The sequence below is a fragment of the Pteronotus mesoamericanus genome, unplaced genomic scaffold (genome assembly GCF_021234165.1).
Source record: "Pteronotus mesoamericanus isolate MK-2021 breed Mesoamerican mustached bat unplaced genomic scaffold, CSHL_Meso_final contig_48, whole genome shotgun sequence".
In the NCBI taxonomy this organism is placed as follows: Eukaryota; Metazoa; Chordata; class Mammalia; order Chiroptera; family Mormoopidae; genus Pteronotus; species Pteronotus mesoamericanus.
Genome location: NW_026555180.1, coordinates 2,806,463 through 2,824,263, shown reverse-complemented (window position 1 = coordinate 2,824,263; position 17,801 = coordinate 2,806,463). Strand labels below are relative to the sequence as shown.

Here is a 17,801-nt window from a genome sequence, read left to right as displayed (position 1 = left end):
ATTTTAGGGGCTCTGCAGGCCTCTGTCCTGGGCCATCCCTCATGGACTCCACTGTCTATGTCTCTCTGATATGTGTAGTGGGCAGGGTGTTATTGGGGTGATGGATGTGGACATGTGGATTGAGAGGTCTACCTCTTTATGTTCAGGGCCACTCACTATGTGGGATGGAGCTGGAAGCAGGCTGAGGAGTCAGACTTAGAGGTTAATATGATAGAAACAGCATGGGACACTGCTGTGTGCAGGCGAATTGTGGGACAGTGAAGCCTGTGCTCACTGGACACTGACTCCAGCACCAGGTGCCTCTGCTGCCACTAGCCCCACACTTATGCTACCCTGTTCATGCATCCCCAGGATATCAGGGGCATGACTGATGTGGGCCACCTCTGTCCCATGCCCAGCTTCTGTCTTGGAGGGCAAGATTCACAATGTGCAGGAATTCCTCAGGAATAAGAAGGAAATTTCTCAAGGTTGTGAGAAAGTCCTCAAGAATGAGGAAGAGATAATAGGTGCCATAGTCGTAAGTTGGAACAAATGCCCCCTGGGTCCTGAGGAAGCTGCCTGGATTCTTGTGGCACCCATCTGTTCCACAGCGGTCACTTTTCATGTGTGTGCACTGAGTATGGAGTTTCTTAAGAGTGACAGGTGGTGCTATATATAGATAAAGTCAGTCCTCCCTGGAAGTGGGAGCTTCTTTTGGGGGCCAATGTGTTCACTATTAGTTCTTATACCTAATCTCTGCTTTTGTAATTTAGTTCATGTTGAAATTTCTCATTCTGGATCTAGTAGGAAATTTCTTCATCTCTCAAATGTGCATTTTAAGTTTATCTTTAATAAACAAGTAGCTTTGTAGGTAAGTTCCATGTAACAAATAGTCATGTTGTCATATACTGATATCTGAAAATATGTCATAATTTCCAAAAAGTAATGGGAGCTATACGCGGGAAGTTCATAATGGCCAGCTTTTTTATGTGATTGCCACACAAAGCTGTGCTTCCTGTTTCCACACTTGATATCCTGCAGCGAATGGACCAGGCTGCTGGAGGTGGGGGTGACTGGCACAGACCTCCAGTTACCTTGGCCCCAGCAGACCGCTCTGGACTGGGCATCAGTACCTCATTGTACCACCTCACCTCTGCATGTCAATTGGAAGCTGCTCTAGAGAGGGTATTAGGGAATCCGGGAAATTTCATAGGTAACATAGGTATTACTGCACTTCAAATAGAAGAGGGAGCATTGTGTTAGCGCTGGTTAATTTCTGGTTAACTTTGTAGGGGAGTTAATCTTTTGCTTTCCTTTAATCATTTTATGTGGAAGAATCATCCACAAAATCACATGGTAAAATAATTCTGACTTTTTATTATTGTAGATATTTTCTTTTTTTAATTATATTTTATTTATTATGCTATTACAGTTGTCCTGATTTTTCCCACTTTGCCCTCCTCCATCCAGTACCCCCCACTTCCTCAGGAAATCCCCCCACCATTGTTCATGTCCATTGGTCATGCATATAAATAAGTTCCTTGGCTGCTTCATTTCCTATACTATTTTACATTCCTATGGCTATTCTGTAACTACCTATTTGTACTTCTTAATTCCCTCACCTCTTCACCCATTCCCCCATATCCTCCTCCCATCTGGAAACCATTAAAACACTCACCATGACCATAATTCTGTCTCTGATCTTCTTGATTGCTTAGTTTGTTTTCTAGATTCAATTGTTGATCATATATTTCGTGCCATTTTTATTGTTCATAGTTTTGATCTTTTTCTTTTTCTTAAATAAATCCCTTCAACATTTCATATAATAATGGTTTGGAGATGATGAACTCTTTTAGTTTTTTCTTGTCTGGGAAGCTCTTTACCTGCCCTTTGATTCTAAATGATAACTTTGCTGGGTAAAGCAATCTTAGCTGTAGGTCCCTGCTTTTCATCACTTTGAACATTTCTTTTTTTCTAAATTATTTTTAAATACTTTTATTGCTCAAATACATTTGTCTCCATTTTCCTGCCACCACTTTCCTCTGCCCCACCCACCTCCACATCCCACCTTCAATCCTTCTCCACTTTGGCTTTGTCCATGGGTCCTTTACACATGTTCCTTGACTTGACCCTTCCCTTCCTTTCCCCTGTTAGCCCCTTCCTGCATACCCTCTAGTTACAGTCAGTTTGTTTTTTCTTTCAGTGTTGCTGGTTACATTTTTCTTCCTTGTTTGGTTTGTTGATTAGGTTCCACTTATAGGTGAAATCATCTGGTATTTGTCTTTCACCTCCAGCTTATTTCGCTTAGCATAATGCTCTGCAGTTCCATCCATGCTGTTGTGAAGGGTAAGAGCTGTTTCCTTCTTTCTGCTGTGTAGTATTTCACTGTGTAAATGTACCATAGTTTTTTGATCCACTCATTTGTTGAGGGACACTTAGGCTGCTTCCAGCACTTGGCTATTGTAAATTGTGCTGCTATGAACATTGTGGTACATAGGTTCTTTTGAATTAGTGTTTCGGGATTCTTAGGGTATAATCCCAGCAATGGAATTGCTAGGTCAAGGCAGTTCCATTTTTAGCTTTTTGAGGAAGTTCCACACTGTTTTCCACAGTGGCTGCACCAGTCTGCATTCCCACCAACAGTGTACTAGGGTTCTCTTTGCTCCACAACCTTGCAACCACTTGTTCGTTGATCTGTCTATGATGGCCATTCTGACCGGTGTGAAGTGGTATCTCATTGTGGTTTTAATTTGCCTTTCTCTGATGGCTAGTTATGATGACCATCCTTTCATATGCCTCTGGATCCTGTGTATGTCCTCCTTGGAGAAGTGTCTGTTCAGGTCCTTTGCCCATTTTTAAATTGGATTGTTTGTCTTCCTGGAGTGGAGTTGTGTGAGTTCTTTTCTGTACATATTTTGGAGATGAAACCCTTGCCCAAGGTATGATTAGCAAATATATTTTCCCACATTGTTGGTTCCCTTTTCATTTTGCTAATGTTTTCTTTAGTCATGCAGAAGCTTCATATTTTGATGAAGTCCCATTTATTTATTCTTTCCTTTATGTCTCTTGCTCTAGGGGACATATCGCTGAAAATATTGCTGCATGGAATATCTGAGAGTTGCCTGCCTCTCTTCTCCTCTAGGACTTTTGTGGTATGATGACTTATATTTAAGTCTTTTATCCCTCTTGTGTTTATTTTTGTGTATGGTGTAATTTGGTGGTTGAATTTCATTTTTTTGCATGTAGCTGTCCAGATCTCCCAACACCATTTATTGGAGTGGCTATTTTTATTTCATTTTAAGTTTCTGTCCCCTTTATTGAATATTAATTGACCACAGAGACCTGGGTTTATTTCTAGGCTCTCTATTCTGTTCCACTGATCTTTGTGTCTGTTCTTATGTCAGTACCAGACTGTTTTGATTACAGTGGCCTTGTAATATAGTTTGATTGTAGGTATTGTGATCCCTCCTGCTTTGTTTTTCTTTCTCAAAATTGCTGCAGGTATCTGGGGTGGTTTATGGTTCCATATAAATTTTTGAAATGTTTGTTCTATATCTGTGAAATACCTCATTGGTATTTGAATAGGGATTGCATTGAATCTATAAATTGCTTTGGGTAGTATGGACATTTTGATGATGTTAATTCTTCTAGTCCATGAACATGTTATATGCTTCCATTTATTTGTGTCTTCCTTAAGTTCTTTCTTTGGTGTTGTATAGTTTTCTGAGTACAGGTTTTTTACCTCCTTGGTTAAGTTTATTCCTAGGTACTTTATTTTCCTTGTTGCTATATATAGCAAAGAGGATTTTTTTCCCCTGATTTCTGATTCTGACATTTCATTGTTGGTGTACAAAAATGCCTTAGATTTCTGAATATTGACTTTGTATCCCACTGTTTTGCCAAATTCACTTGTTAGTTTGAATAGATGCCTCTCATGTTATCTGGAAACGATGACAGCTTTACTTCCTCCTTTCCAATTTGGATGCCTTTTCTTTCTTTTTCTTATCTGATCTCTGTGGCTAGGACTTCCAGTACTACGCTGAATAGAAGTGGTGAATATGCACTACTTTGTCTTGTTACCAATCTTAGTGGGAAAATTTTAGTTTTTACCTGTTGAGTATGATGTTGGCTGTAGGCTTATCATATATGGCCTTTATTATGGTGAGGTATGTCCCCTTTATTCCCACTTTGCTGAGTGTTTTTATCATAAGTGGATGTTGTACCTTATCAACTGCCTTTTCTGCATCTATTGATATGATCATGTGATTTTTGTCATTCCTTTTGTTTATGTGATATATTACGTTTATTAATTTGCGAATATTGAACCGTCCTTGCATCCCTGGGATGAATCCTATTTCATCATTGTGAATGATCTTTTTAATGTATCCCTGGATGCAGTTTGCCAATATTTTGTTGAGATTTTTAGCGTCAGTGTTTATCAGCAGTATTGGCCTGTAGTTTCTTTCTTTGTCATTTTTTTATCTGATTTTGGGATTAGGATGATTGTGGCCTCATAAAAAGACTTTGGGAGTCTTCCGTCTTCTTGGATTTTTTGTAATAGTCTGAGAAGGTCGGGGTTAGCTCTTCCTTAAATGTTTTGTAAAATTCTCCTGTGAAACCATCTGTACCAGAGCTGTTATGTGCCAGGTGGTTTTTGATGACTACTTCAATTTCACCAGCTGTTATCGGTGTGTTCAGGCTGTCTGCTGCTTCTTCATTCAGTGTTGGAAGCTTATAGTTTTCTAGAAATTTGTCCATTTCATCGAGGTTCTCAAATTTCCTGGCATATAATTGTTCATAGTAATTTCTCACAATCCTTTGTATTTCTCTGGTATCAGTTGTTATTTCTCCTCTGTCATTTCTGGTATTGTTTACTTGGTTCCTGTCCCTTTTTTTGTTCATGAGTCTGCTTAAAGGCTTGTTGATTTTGTTTATCTTTTCAAGGAAGCAGGTCCTGAATTTATTGATCCTTTGAATTGTTCTTTTTGACTCTATGTCTTTCAGTTCTGTTATGATCTGGATTACTTTCTTCCTTCTTACCCAGTGGGCTCTGTTTGTTGCTTCTCCAGTTCTTGAAGATGTACAGTTAGGTTTTTGGTTTGAAATGTTTCTATCTTATTTAGGTAGGTCTACATTACTATGAACTTCCCTCTCAGGACTGCCTTCGCTGTGTCACATAGGTTTTGGACTGTTGTGTGTTCATTTTAATTTGGTTCCAGAAACTCTTTGGTTTTTTCTTTGGTCTCATTATTGACCCATTCATTGTTTAATAGCATGCTATTCAGTCTCCATGAGTTTGAATGCTTTTGAGTTTTTTCCTTGAGGTTGATTTCTAGTATTAAGCCCTTGTGATCTGAGAAAATGCTTGTTATGATTTTGATTTTCCTGAATATATTGAGGCTTGTTTTGTGTTCTATCTTTGAAAATGTTCCATGTGCATTTGAAAAGAACGTGTATTTTGCTTCTTTGGGATGAAAGTTTTTACCTATATCAGTTAAGTCCATTTGATATAATGCATTGTTCAGTTCAACAATATCGTTGTTGATATTTTGTTCGGAAGATCTATCCATTGTTGACAGTAGGGTGTTGAAATCCTCTATTATCAGTGTGTTGATGTCTATATCTTTCCTGAAGTCTTCCAAGATTTTCCTTATATATTTGGGTGCTCCTATGTTGGGTGCAGATAGGTTTACAATGTTTATGTCTTCTTGATAGATACTTCCTTTGAGTATTATGAAGTGTCCTTCTGGGTCTCTTTTTATGGCCTTTGTTTTGATCTGTTTTGTGCGATAAAACTTTTGCTGCCCTGGCTTTTTTTCCTGTCCATTTGTTTGGAATATTTTTTTCCATTCCTTACTCTCAGTCTGAGTAGGTTCTTTGTTCTAATCTGGATCTCTTGCAGGCAGCATATGTGTGGGTCATGTTTTCTAATCCACTCAGCTATCCTATCTCTTTGGATTGGAGCATTTAATCTATTTACATTTAAAGTTATTATTATTGATAGGTACTCATTTATTTTTTTCCCTTTGTACCTGTGTTTCTCTTTCTCACTCTTTTTCATCTTCTTAAATCACTCCCTTTAGCATTTCTTGCAATGCTGGTTTGGTGGAGGTGTATTCTTTTTGCCTTGTTTTGTCTGTGAAACTCCTTATTTCACCTTCCACTTTAATTGAGAGCCTTTCTGGGTAGAATATTCTTGGTTGCAGGCCTTTGCTCTTCATTACTTGGAATATTTCTTGCCATTCCCTTCTGGCTTGTGTTTCTGTTGAGAAGTCAGCTGCTAGATGTACTGGGGCTCCCTTGTATGTTATTACCTGTTTCTCATTTCCTGCCTTTAGGATTCTCTGCTTGTCTTTGATATTTGCCATTTTAATGATTATGTGTCTTAAAGTGGGCCTCATTGGGTTCCTCTTGAATGGGACCTTCTTGGGCTTCCTGGACTTGTGTGATTTTTTCTCTCCTCAACCTAGGGAAGTTTTCCATCATTACTTTTTCTGACAGGTTCTCTTTCCCTTCCTCCTCTTCGTATCCTTCTGACATTCCTATTATACAGATATTATTATGTTTCAGGTTGTCCTGCATTTCACTCAATGCCTCTTCATTCTTTTCGAGTCTTTTTTCATTTTTTTGCTCATTCTGGGAGCTTTTTTCTATGTTGTCCTCCAGCTTGCTGATTTGATCCTCCGATTCATCTAGCCAGCTTTTGATTCTTTCTACTGTGTTCTTCAATTCAGAAGTTATATTCTTCATTTTCCTCTTGCCTCTTGTTGATAGTTTCTATGTCCTTTTTCATGCTGTTATAGTTTGCAGCAAGTTCCTTCCAGTTTCCCTTTAGTTTTTGGTAATTCTTTCTGAGCTCAGTGAGCTCATTGAGCTTCCTTATAACCATTGTTTTGAACTCAATATCTGATAGTTTACTTGCCTCTATTTCATTTAGTACTCTTTTTGGGGAATCTTCCTCTTCTTTCAATTGGGGGGTGTTTCTTTGTCTTCCCATTATTTGTGAGCTTTTTCTTGTTTTGCTTCTGCTTCTTAAATCGATGTCTTGACTTCCTGACTTTGTGGTGTGAACTTCTATGGTAGGAGACCTTCGAAATTCAGTGGTGCAGTCTCAACGATCTAATGAATTTGCTCCTCTTTGGATGTCTTTTATACCATTTATATTGGCTGTCTGGATGTAGGTTTGTTTTGATTGTTGTCTGGTCATTCTTTGGTGGGTCCTTTTCTTCAGCTGGTTGACTGAGGGTCACTCTGCCCACCACATCTTGCGTTTTTTTGTGCGGGTGCTGCCTAGGAAACAAACCCACATACACAAAAATAACTACCCCCCCACTGTAATCCCACTATCAACAGCAAATGAACCAATATTAATAAGGCTGTAAAGAGATTAATGCTATTATAGGAAAGGAGAGAATTAACTATTAGTATAAACTCTAATGACTTAATATGCACAAAGTTGATTGATGTAAAATGAATATTAAAAAGCTATGTATTATAGTAAACATCGCCAGTCATGGAGAGGAGCACAGTCGATTTCATCTTGGTAGCCTCTAGTATTTGCCACTGTTTTTTCTTTCTGGATCTGCCTCTGATGATATCAGATGTTGACCCCATCTGACCTTAGGCAGTCTGTTCAAGACTTCCAGGAATCTACTATCTGTGAATGTCTTGTTCAGTTGGTAATCTAGTTATTCTGCACTCAGCAGTTAGGCTTAGGCACCACAGGGTGGGGCAGAGTCCGTCCTGGGGGCCAGGCTATTGATTCCTCTCACTCTGCTGCTGCTCAGGGGAGTGGTCAGCCTGAGCAAGATGGCTGCTGCTCTGTGGGGGATGACTCAGCATGGAGATCCGGTTGGCTACTCTCTCAGTTCTCTCCCCAAGCCTCCATTTCCAGTCTTTACTCAGCTGTCTCTGGTCCACTCTTTGTCTCTGTTAGCCAGGGATCTACTATCCGTGGCTGCCACTCTGCACTCAGCACTCAGGCTTAAGCACCACAGGGCCAGGGCAGAAGCACTCCTGGGGATAGGTCTAATGTTTCCTTTCACGCTGTTGCTGCTCAAGGGAGTGGTCAGCCTGAGCAGGATGGCTGCTGCCGTATGGGGGATGAACCAGCACCAGGATCCTGCCAGCTATTTCCCTCAGTTCTTTCCCCAAAGCCTCCTTCCCCAGCCTCTCCTCAGGCATCTCTAGCCCACTCTGCCCCCGTCTTTGCTGGAGTCAAGGGTAAGTGGCTGCAAATAAAAATTTATGCATTGGCTCTTTAAATGCCCCTTTGCATCTTCACCTGACCATCTCTGGCAGAGAGCAACCCTGCTGCTTTTTGCATCTGGCTGTTACCTGTGTACTTTTTGGGCTCTGGTGCTGTAGGCGAGGGATTCCTGCTTATGGTTTAGACCCACTCTTCTCAGGAGGATCCAATTGGCCATTTCAATATCCTTCTGGAGCTGCTGCCCGTGGGCACCCAGCCAGCCTTCTCCAGTCTCCACTGCACTCCTTACCAGTCAGGTTGTGCTGAAGCTGATTCTTCTGTCTGTCCAAAGTTATAAGTCTTCTATCTCGCTATTGTTCAGTTGGTGTTCCCTGTGATTTTGCCATGATTTAGTTGTAATTCCAGATTGGTCCTGGGAGGAGGTCAGTGTGACTTCCATTCACTCCTCCACCATCTTGCCCCTCCCCTCTCTGACTTTGAATATTTCTTGCCAATTACTTCTAACCTGAAAAGTTTCTTATAAGAAATCAGCTGACAGTGTTATGGGAACTCTCCTGTAGTTTACTAACTTTTTTTCTCTTGCTGCTTTTAAGATTCTTTATCTTTAACCTTTGGCATTTTAATTTGGATGTGTCTTGGAGTGGGCCTCTTTGCATCCATCTTGTTTGGGACTCTGTGCTTCCTGAACTTGCATGTTTATTTCCTTCACCAAATTAGGGAAACTTTCTTTCATTATTTTTTTAAATAGATTTCTAATTTCTTGCTCTTTCTCTTCTTCTGGCATCCATATGATGCAAATATTAGACCTCTTGAAGTGGCCCAGAGGGTACTTACAGTATCCTCATTATTTGGATTCTTTTTTCTTCTCATTGTTCTGATTGGTTATTTTTTGCTTCCTTAGGTTCCAAATCATTGATTTGATGCTTGGCTTCATCCAATCTACTGTATAACCAGTGTTTTGAAGTCTGTATCTGACAGGTTATTTATCTCCATTTTGTTTAGCTCTTTTTCTGGAGTTTTGACCTGTTCTTTCATTTGGGCCATGTTTCTTTGTCTCCTTGTTTTGGCAGCCTCCCTTTGTTTGTTTCTATGTATTAGATAGATCTGTTTTGACACTGTATCTTTGTAATGTGATCTAATGTAGTAGGTGTCCTGTAGCGTGTAGTGACACAGCCTATCCTATCACTAAAGCTGGGTACTTGAGGTGCATCCTTTGTGTGGACTGCGTACACCCTCCTCTTGTAGTTGAGCCTTCGTTGCTGCTTGCAGATCAATGGGAGAGATTTACCCAGGTCAGTCCGGTGCAAGGATTGGCTGTGACCACTTACCACCAACCTCTACCATCTGTGTATGATCACCTGTTCAGGGGCAGGGTAGTGGTGCTTAGATGTGGTCTGTAGCTGTCCACTGGGTGGGTTGGCTCTGTGGTTTCACAGGTAGTACAGGCCAGTCAGCCCTCACTTGTGTTTTGCCTGGGGCCGCCCTGCCTGAGTTACAAAGCAGACTGAGATGAGTGCTACTTATACTGGGCTTGGAGACTCCCAGGCAAAGTTAAGCTGTGAATCTAGGCTGGCTGCTGCTAGTGCTGGTGTTTGGCTCACTGAGAACAGCTGTTGCTTGTTTGAGAGGATTTAGGAAGTTGTTCAACATGAGCCAAGACCAACCATTCATATGAAAAAGCAGCTTGGGTGGGCCCGTGCATTAGGTGGGGCAGAGACTTTGAGGATTTCCAAGGTGGGTCAAACAGTGTTACTTAGTTTGATGGCATTTCAGATACTGTGCCAGCCTGCAGGCTCTGTGGTGGGAGGGCCCAGAAAACGGACAATGGCCTCTGCTAGCCTTGATGCCAGACATCTCTGCTTTCCCCTGCATGCCATTAGTGTCCCTTAAGCCATTACCCTGGTGCAGAAGCCCAGAGGAAGTAAGTCTGAGTTGGTGAGTCCATGTGTGGGTTCTTTAAGAGGAATTGCTTGGGGCTCGAGCAGTTTCTTCCACCAGCTCAATCCTTGCTGGTCTTTGCAACCAGTAGTTGTGGGGACTTACCTTCCTGGTATTGGAACCCTGGGCCAGGGGGTCTAGTATGGGGCTCAGACTCCTCACTCCCAAGATACCCCTCCCAAATTTTTATCCACCACACATGGGTTGGGAACCAGTCATTCAGTGGCTGTGCCCCTCCTACCAGTCTGGGTAGATGTAGTTTCTTTAATTTAATGTAGTTGTCAGACTTCCATTCAACTCTTTCTGATGGTTCTGAGTGATAGTCTTTTTCTGATGGTTGTTCTATATTTTAGTTGTAATTTTGATGTGGTCGTGTGAAGAGGCAAGTCATGTCTGCATACGCCACCTTCTTGATCAGAAGTCCCTATTATCATCAGTATTTTCTAAAATTATATTTTGAATTTTACTATAAACCAGTTTCAAAAATCATGATGGACTTTGCAAGGTCACCTCTGAAGAATGGAGATTTTACTTAACTGATCTTCCTTCTGGCATTGATAGCATCTGTCTCTAGTCCTGCTCTTCCCCAGCCTTCTGGCAATGAACCCTTTGTCTAACTCCTTTAGTTTTCTACTTTCTCCAGAATGATTTGTGGCTATCTCGAGACACCAGTAATGGTTCCTTTTGCTTTTCTGTTTTCTGCCTTACACTTAGTACCCATAGTTTATCCTTTGTACCCCTTGATTCTATGCCAGGTTTTTGTCCTTATGTCTAATGCAAAGGTGGTAGGTGAATTCTTTCCTTCTTTCCTTTCTTTTTTGTCACAACTATTTATTGTACTATTACCAGATGCAAAATGTGTAGGATGGGGCTTTCTTCATAGGAGTATGGGAAAGGAGAAGTGCTGCCCTGTACCTTTCCCTTCTGGCCCAGATAGGGAAGGGTAGCAACCAGGGGAGCCATCCATTGCTGCCAGACAGAGAAGCTGTGTGATTTGGCATTTCTGGCAGTGGAGGAAGGCATTTTTTACAAGGTCCCTAGGAGAAGACTCTGATCATAATCTGCCCAAAGCTGGGCAGATTCACAGAAAAAGCTGGCCAGCTAGGTTGGGTGGAATGGAATAACAGTCCTGGGAAGCAGCAGAGACACCCTGCAGAGGCAGAATGGCACAGTATGTACAGACAGGCAAGCAGCAGAGCTTAGAAGGCCCTGCAAGTTGGAAGATGCAGGTAGAAGAGCAGGGTGGGTGTGGCCTCATCTCAGGAAGTCAGATAGGAGGGAGGTGGTAGGTGAGGCCAGGTGCTATAGCACTGTGCAGGAAGATGGAGACTGAGGGCCCTTTGCATTGAGGGACTCTGAGCTGGTGGTGGCCTGGCAGTGTGTCTCAGAGGAACAATGAACATAGGAGACAGCTGGCAGTGTTTTTTAGCGGTGGACAGGAAGTGGAGGAGGGGACTATAAAATTTCTTGTGAAGAGGAAGAGGGAAAGTTAAGTATTTAGGGAGACATAAGGTGTTAACTCCTCTGGATCTTCCAAATAAATTCATTCCTCATCCCTGTCCTCCTCCTCTTCCAATCTATTAATTTCTCTGATGTTCTCCATGTAATTCCCATCAGCTGCAGTCATTTCTGAGGCACACTATGGGGGGTTGAGGGACCCTGTGTTGGTACTGTGAACAGGCAGATCATGGAGTCTTCCCTTTGATTTCATGATACAGTATGAGTCATGTTCATAAGCCACTGTACCTCTGGAACTGTGCCCTTTCTCATAAGTCTAAAGTGAATAATAAATTGGTATTTAGTTCATTTTGTCTAAGCAAAATGTCAGTCAGGCTGTTTTATGGATTGAGCATTAAATGGCTTTATGCTTAGGGCTTGCAAGCTTTTCAAAGGCCTAAAGAAATGATTCAGACCTTAAAAAATATGAGACATCAAAGTACTAATAATAAACTGCAGAGGCAGAGAATAAATGGTGAGATGTCTCCAGGACATAATGGAAGGGCAGACATAGCTAACCTGTTTTGGAAGTATTTCAGGTTATGTAATTTGCAATGCAGGCATAGTCTGTGCTTGTTATAAGGGAAGGCAAGGACTCAGAAAGTGTGCCTGTTCTTAAAAATGGCCTGTTCATTTTTGTTTTGGCAGCTGGTGTACTTCTCTGAGCTTTATTCTCCAAGTGCATTAGGCAATGAGGTTCCCAGAGGTGTTTGATTCACTTCTGTGTCTCTGTGTCTAGCAGAGTACCAGGTGTGTGTGTGTTTAATCAGAAAGAGCTGGTGGTGTGGAGCTCTTTGATTTCTTTACCTCATGACTAGGTTTTTTGAAACTGTGGAATGTGCATTTCTTAAACATATGACTCATTTCCACAAGCCTTTTTTTTTTTTTTTAACTCCTGTTTGAGATCTGTGTGGCAGTCAGTGACTTTAAGATTCTTTATTTAAACTTACACCCTTGTATCCTCTTCCTTCCTCAGGTAGACGTGACCCTTAAAGATGGTGACTCTCTCCTGAGCAGCAAGATCACTTTCTACAAGAAAGGCCCTCTTGGAGGTAACAGGGTTCATTCCACCCAGGGGCTCACTGTGAGCTGAAGGACTGCAGCCTCAATTTTAGGTGGTCCCAGAATACCTCCCATTGTATACAAAATATGTTATTTTATTGGTACATTTTTCCTTTGCCACAATTCTATGATTTTATCAGATTTCCGAAGATGTCTGCAACCCATTAAGAGCTACTGCTCACTCACTTCCCCAGGTTTGCTTTTCCTAGAGCCACAGCAATGACCTGTGTGATGATAGGTCCAGTTCAGGGTCTGTACCCTCTCCAATTCCAGTGCGTTCCAAGCCCTCCTGTCCATTTCACTTACTTTTACCTCACATTCAAATTCTTGATTTGAGTCGGAGGCAACACTGCTCACCTAGTCTCAGGAGACCCAGGCTCAGTGAGTGCCAGGGTGACACCCTCTGGGCATCCCTTGCAGCTGTCTGGATGCCAGAACCTGCCCTCCTTACCTAGACCTGCCCAGTCTGGTCCCCGCCTGAGTGAATCAGGGCTGATGAGTCCCAGACCCACTCAGTCACCCCTCCTTTGCTCCTGAGAGGTCTGAGCTGTGCCCCTTCTGTGTGTCTTTCGCTGTAGCGGGCCACATCTGCTTTCTCTCTCATTAGGACCTCCCTGTGGCAGCCTGCTCTCCCCGCTTCCCCTCTTGTCTCCAGTTTATATGCCACACAGATGCCAAAATTTCTATAGAAAATCAAAGTTTGATTGTATCCCACCCTGTGACTTAAAATCTTTAAGTGAGTATCTGGCTACCTAGAAAGTGCAGTCCCAGTATCTCAGCAAAGCTTTCTGTTTGGGGTACTTTCAGCCACTTAGCTTTTCCTGGTGACACCCCACCTTTGGTTTATGCTCCAAACTGACCTCTTCCACACCCTCCCTACCACCCCAAAACCTCCAGGGGTCCTGTCCAGGCTGAGTTAGGGCCCTGCCTCCCTCAGGCCCTGGGCACTTCTGTTCCCATGGACACACTGCTGTTACCATATAATTGTCTGTGGACATGTCCGTTTTCCATGCTAACTGACGAGCTTCTTGAGCTAGACCCAGGGTCATTATTCCTGTTTTTGTTCCTAGGACCAACTGTAGATACAGCTATGTAGTAGTCAACAAACAAATGTTGAATTTGGTAGTGAGTGAAGAAAGAAATGAATGAACATCTAAAGGTGTTTTATCAAAACCGCTATTTGTCATCAGAGCATGGGGTGATTTATAATTGCTAACATTTGAGCGTGACCATTTGCCAGACAGTTTTCTCAGCCCATAAATGAGGACAGTTCATTTAATATTCACAAAAATGTCAGTGAACAGTGTTATCATTATCCCCATTTCATCAAATGGGGGAGCTGAGGCATGGAGGCTGAGTGCCATTGATGGAGTATATGGAACATGCAATCACATATGGCCAGATGGCTAAATTGTGAACTTCTTGAAAAGAAGTTTCTCCTTTAATATTTTATTTTGTTTATTTAATTTTTTTACTACTCTTGTGTCTGGCACTAGCACTCTGCCTGGCATACAGTAGATTACAGATGTTGTTGAGGGACTTTCCTACTTGGCTGCCTCTCAGTGACTGGTAGTATGAGGATTGGTCAGGTTTGGCTTCACATTTGGAATTTGTCTTGCTTTAGAGTATAACAGGGTTTGTGTTGAGTTTTGTTGGTAGCATGGTTTGTTTAATCTTAGCTGCATGCTTTTCCTTTTTCCTTTCTACTGTTCTTAGTCTCTGGTCATGTGAAACTAACCCCATTCCCATAGCCCGGAGCTGACCTCCTGCTCTTAGGATCCTAGGACTGACATGGATTCAGAAAGTCCCCTGCTCTGGGGGAAGAAGCCTCTCTCCCATCCTCCTTTTTCAAAGAATAGTTCTGGGGCAGGCTAAGTAAAATGTGGACCCATGGGGCTTGCCTTCTGCATTTCATAGACTTTAGAACAGGAAGGCATCCAAGATCATCTAACTCATCGCCTAGCTGTGCAGATGAGAAAACTGAGGCTCAGGGAGGAGTCATGTCTAAGGTTACACTGCCCTGTGGCAGCAGACCACTAACTTGGACTTAGAATTATTAAATGGTCTTTTCTCACAATTAATTTGAAATTTTATTTTTAAATGTGCTCTGTAAGAGTACAGCCAGGCATCTTCCTTTTCACCTGCCTGCCTAGTAATCAAACAAGCCCTATCTTGTAACTAAGTGAACTAACAGCTGGTAGTGTTCATTATTTTTATAGTTCCTTTATTGTGTTTTTGATAAACGAACACAATTAATTAATTGGCCTGGAACTGGTAATTGGGAAACATTTTAATCCTTTTTTTGCTTCTCTAGCAAAGGGACTTAAAACACAGGCTGTACAATGTCAAAGCCTTCTATTTTATTTTAACAATCTGAGCATAGTTTAAAGGTAAATATGACAATACAATGAATCTGAGCTAGTTTGAGAGAAGGTCAGTTTATGGATGTAAAAGTCAAAATTACAGGACATGTAAAGAATGCATTCTAACTGCTCTGGGTAGGTTTCCAGGCTTGTGCCAGGCATATGGGTCCTCTTCCTCATGCTGGGGGTAATCCAAGGAGAACATGAGTGGGGATGTCTCTCATGCTTGGAGTCTTTTTTTTCTAAATTTATTTGAAAAGCACATTATAACATTTTTATACCTTTTAATACCACTTCTTAAATAGAACATTTTTCAGCTACCATTCAAATGATTGCATGTCATAACAATCTAAATTAGTGATGCCTTAGTTAAAATATTTTGTGTTTGCAATTAACATATAGCTACTGATAAGAATATAGGCCAATGTAATCTGTAAAAATCAAAGGGCAGGTTTTTTCAAAGCATAAAATTATCAAAGCATGGTCTGCTGGGGACATTGCCGCATTTAGTAAAGTCAGGTAGAGGATAACCATTTCTTTTGTTCATTTTTTAAATTCATTCCATGAGAACTTATTAAGGGCTTCCAAGTTCCAAGCATAGTGCCAGAGGGCTGTAAGTGCAGTGGTTTCTGCCCTCATAAGAGGTGGTGGGTGCAAGGCAGTGCTGTGTCTTTCGCTGGGGTTGGGGAGCCAGTTTGGTGGACAGAATTTGGTTTGGGGCCTGTTGAGTTTGAGGTACTTAGTGACCCTGAAATGGATTTTGTGCAAAAGTTCCCTGGAGGTCCAAGACTGGAATTTACTGTACATTAAGGTCCCCGTTCAAGAGCAACTAACAGGAATACTCAGAAAGGAAAAGTCATTGTACTGACCATTAGCTTCATTTGGGCTTGAGAAGTTCAGAAAGGTAGGCAAAATTGAGTTTTTTTTTCTTTTTCACATTCAATTGCTATTTTAGTGATCTTGTTTTTGTAGATAAGGCAATAGTGTGGTCTCCTTCCAACATGAAACAAGTGCTTAATCTGATTACACCCCTGCCTGTGTGTGAACAAAGCATTATATAATTAAAATAATAAGTTAATAGGACCTCATTTTAATATGTAGTCCTATGGTTGATCTATACCTTTTGTAGCTGATGCTATGTTGGTATGCCTTCTAAGCCATAAAGAGGGAAGGGAAACTGTGGAGGTTTTGCTTTTGTTTTTTACTTTGTGATACAATTAATGCATGCTCATGGTAGAAATTTTAGATAAAAACCTCCAGAGAAGGGGAAACCCCCCAAACACCAGAACCAACCCAATTTTAATATATTGTTATTATCTTGTTTTAGTCTTTTTTGGTGTATTTTCATGCAGCTATATAATTTTATACAAATGATTTAGTGTACCGTATAAGATGAAGGTATGACCTTTGAGCTGAACCTGGTAGTGAGGGGAGACTTTTGTGAGTGGGTCCTGTTAGTTGGATGCATTTCAGCGAGGAAACAAATCCACATAAGAGCCACAAGTTGGTTTAGGGTCTAGTAAATAGTTCCTCTATCTTTCTCTGTCCCTCACTTTGAATGGAACTTAGATAACATTTGGGGGAAATTTAAGGGGTATTCAAGGCTAGAAATAAATATTGGGACAGATGATGGAAGTTTTACTATTTTTAAGTTGTTTGAGTTTGTCCCCAATTCTGTTAAAAAAATGTTTATTCCTCCTCCACTCCATTTTCTATCCAGAAACATGACTTCGTTAATGATGTAGAGAGATTTACCCATCAATGTGACTTGGGGGTGAGGGTAGAGACAGGTACATAGTTTTCAAGATTTTCTGGAATGGTAACATTTTTATTTTTTGTTTTTCTTCCATTCCCGTTTTTTCCAGGAGAATATGAAAGTGTTACTCAGACTTGTTTGTTTCATAGCTCTACTGATTTCTTCTCTGGAGGCTGGTAAGTTAAACATTTCCATGTATTATTTACTAAGAGAATCTATTATTTAAAAACATGAAATACTTTATTTAACAGTCATTTTTCTTAACTTATCTGCTGAATTTCAGGACACAAAGCCTCCTGGTCACACAGCTGCACTGCAGGGTATTCCTTTCAACATCTTTATTTCTCATTCACTTGTTTACATATCAGGAAGCTAAGGTTCAGTGAGGTTAAGAGCCCAAGGTCATGTCCCTAGTTTCAGAGCCAGAGTTAAGATCCAGGTCTCCCATGTCCAGGCCAGGCCTCTTCCAACTGTATTGCTGATTGGAGAGTATGATAAAGGAAACCCTGGCTTTCATTCTGAAGAGTAGTAAATGTAGACGTTATGAACCCACAGCTGAAAACCATCAAGTGACAGTTCTTTATTTTCTTTATTTATTTGTTTTCATGCTTTCCCTCTCCCTCCCTTACTACAAATGCATTTAACCCTTGCCACATGCCAGGCACTAGGTGCTGGGGGTAATGAAGTACATAATCCAGACAGAATATATACCTGCAGGTGGTTTACATTCCAGTAGGTTTAGAAAAGTAAATAAATATTTATTGTCATATGGTGATAAGTGTACAGAGAAAAACAGCAAGAATGGAAGATAAAAAGTTTTGGGATTGGGATGGGCAGAAGGTTAAAATTTTTTTTATTGCTTTTCAGTTACAGTTGCCCCACCCTTTTCCCCCATGGCTTTCCCCTACCCTGTCCCAGCCCCGTCTCCCACAGTCAATCCCCCTCATTGTCCATGCCCATGAGTCCTCTATTCGTGTTCCTTTGTTTGCTCCTTCCT

The 17,801-nt window shown here is 41.3% G+C and overlaps 1 protein-coding gene across 8 annotated transcripts in view; it reads left to right on the top strand.

The window, feature by feature from the left end:
- Positions 1–17,801, top strand: part of IL1R1 (interleukin 1 receptor type 1) — a 116,354-nt gene that overhangs the window by 67,000 nt on the left and 31,553 nt on the right. For 3 of the 8 annotated variants that reach the window (XM_054577974.1, XM_054577973.1, XM_054577981.1), the window contains exons 2-3: positions 3,055–3,131; positions 16,914–16,980. In XM_054577974.1, the coding sequence (XP_054433949.1) occupies positions 3,055–3,131; positions 16,914–16,980 (144 nt within the window). Of the gene's footprint in view, positions 1–3,054; positions 3,132–12,599; positions 12,676–16,913; positions 16,981–17,801 lie in introns of all 8 variants that reach the window. The other 5 variants (XM_054577975.1, XM_054577978.1, XM_054577976.1 and 2 more) reach the window with 3 other exon arrangements.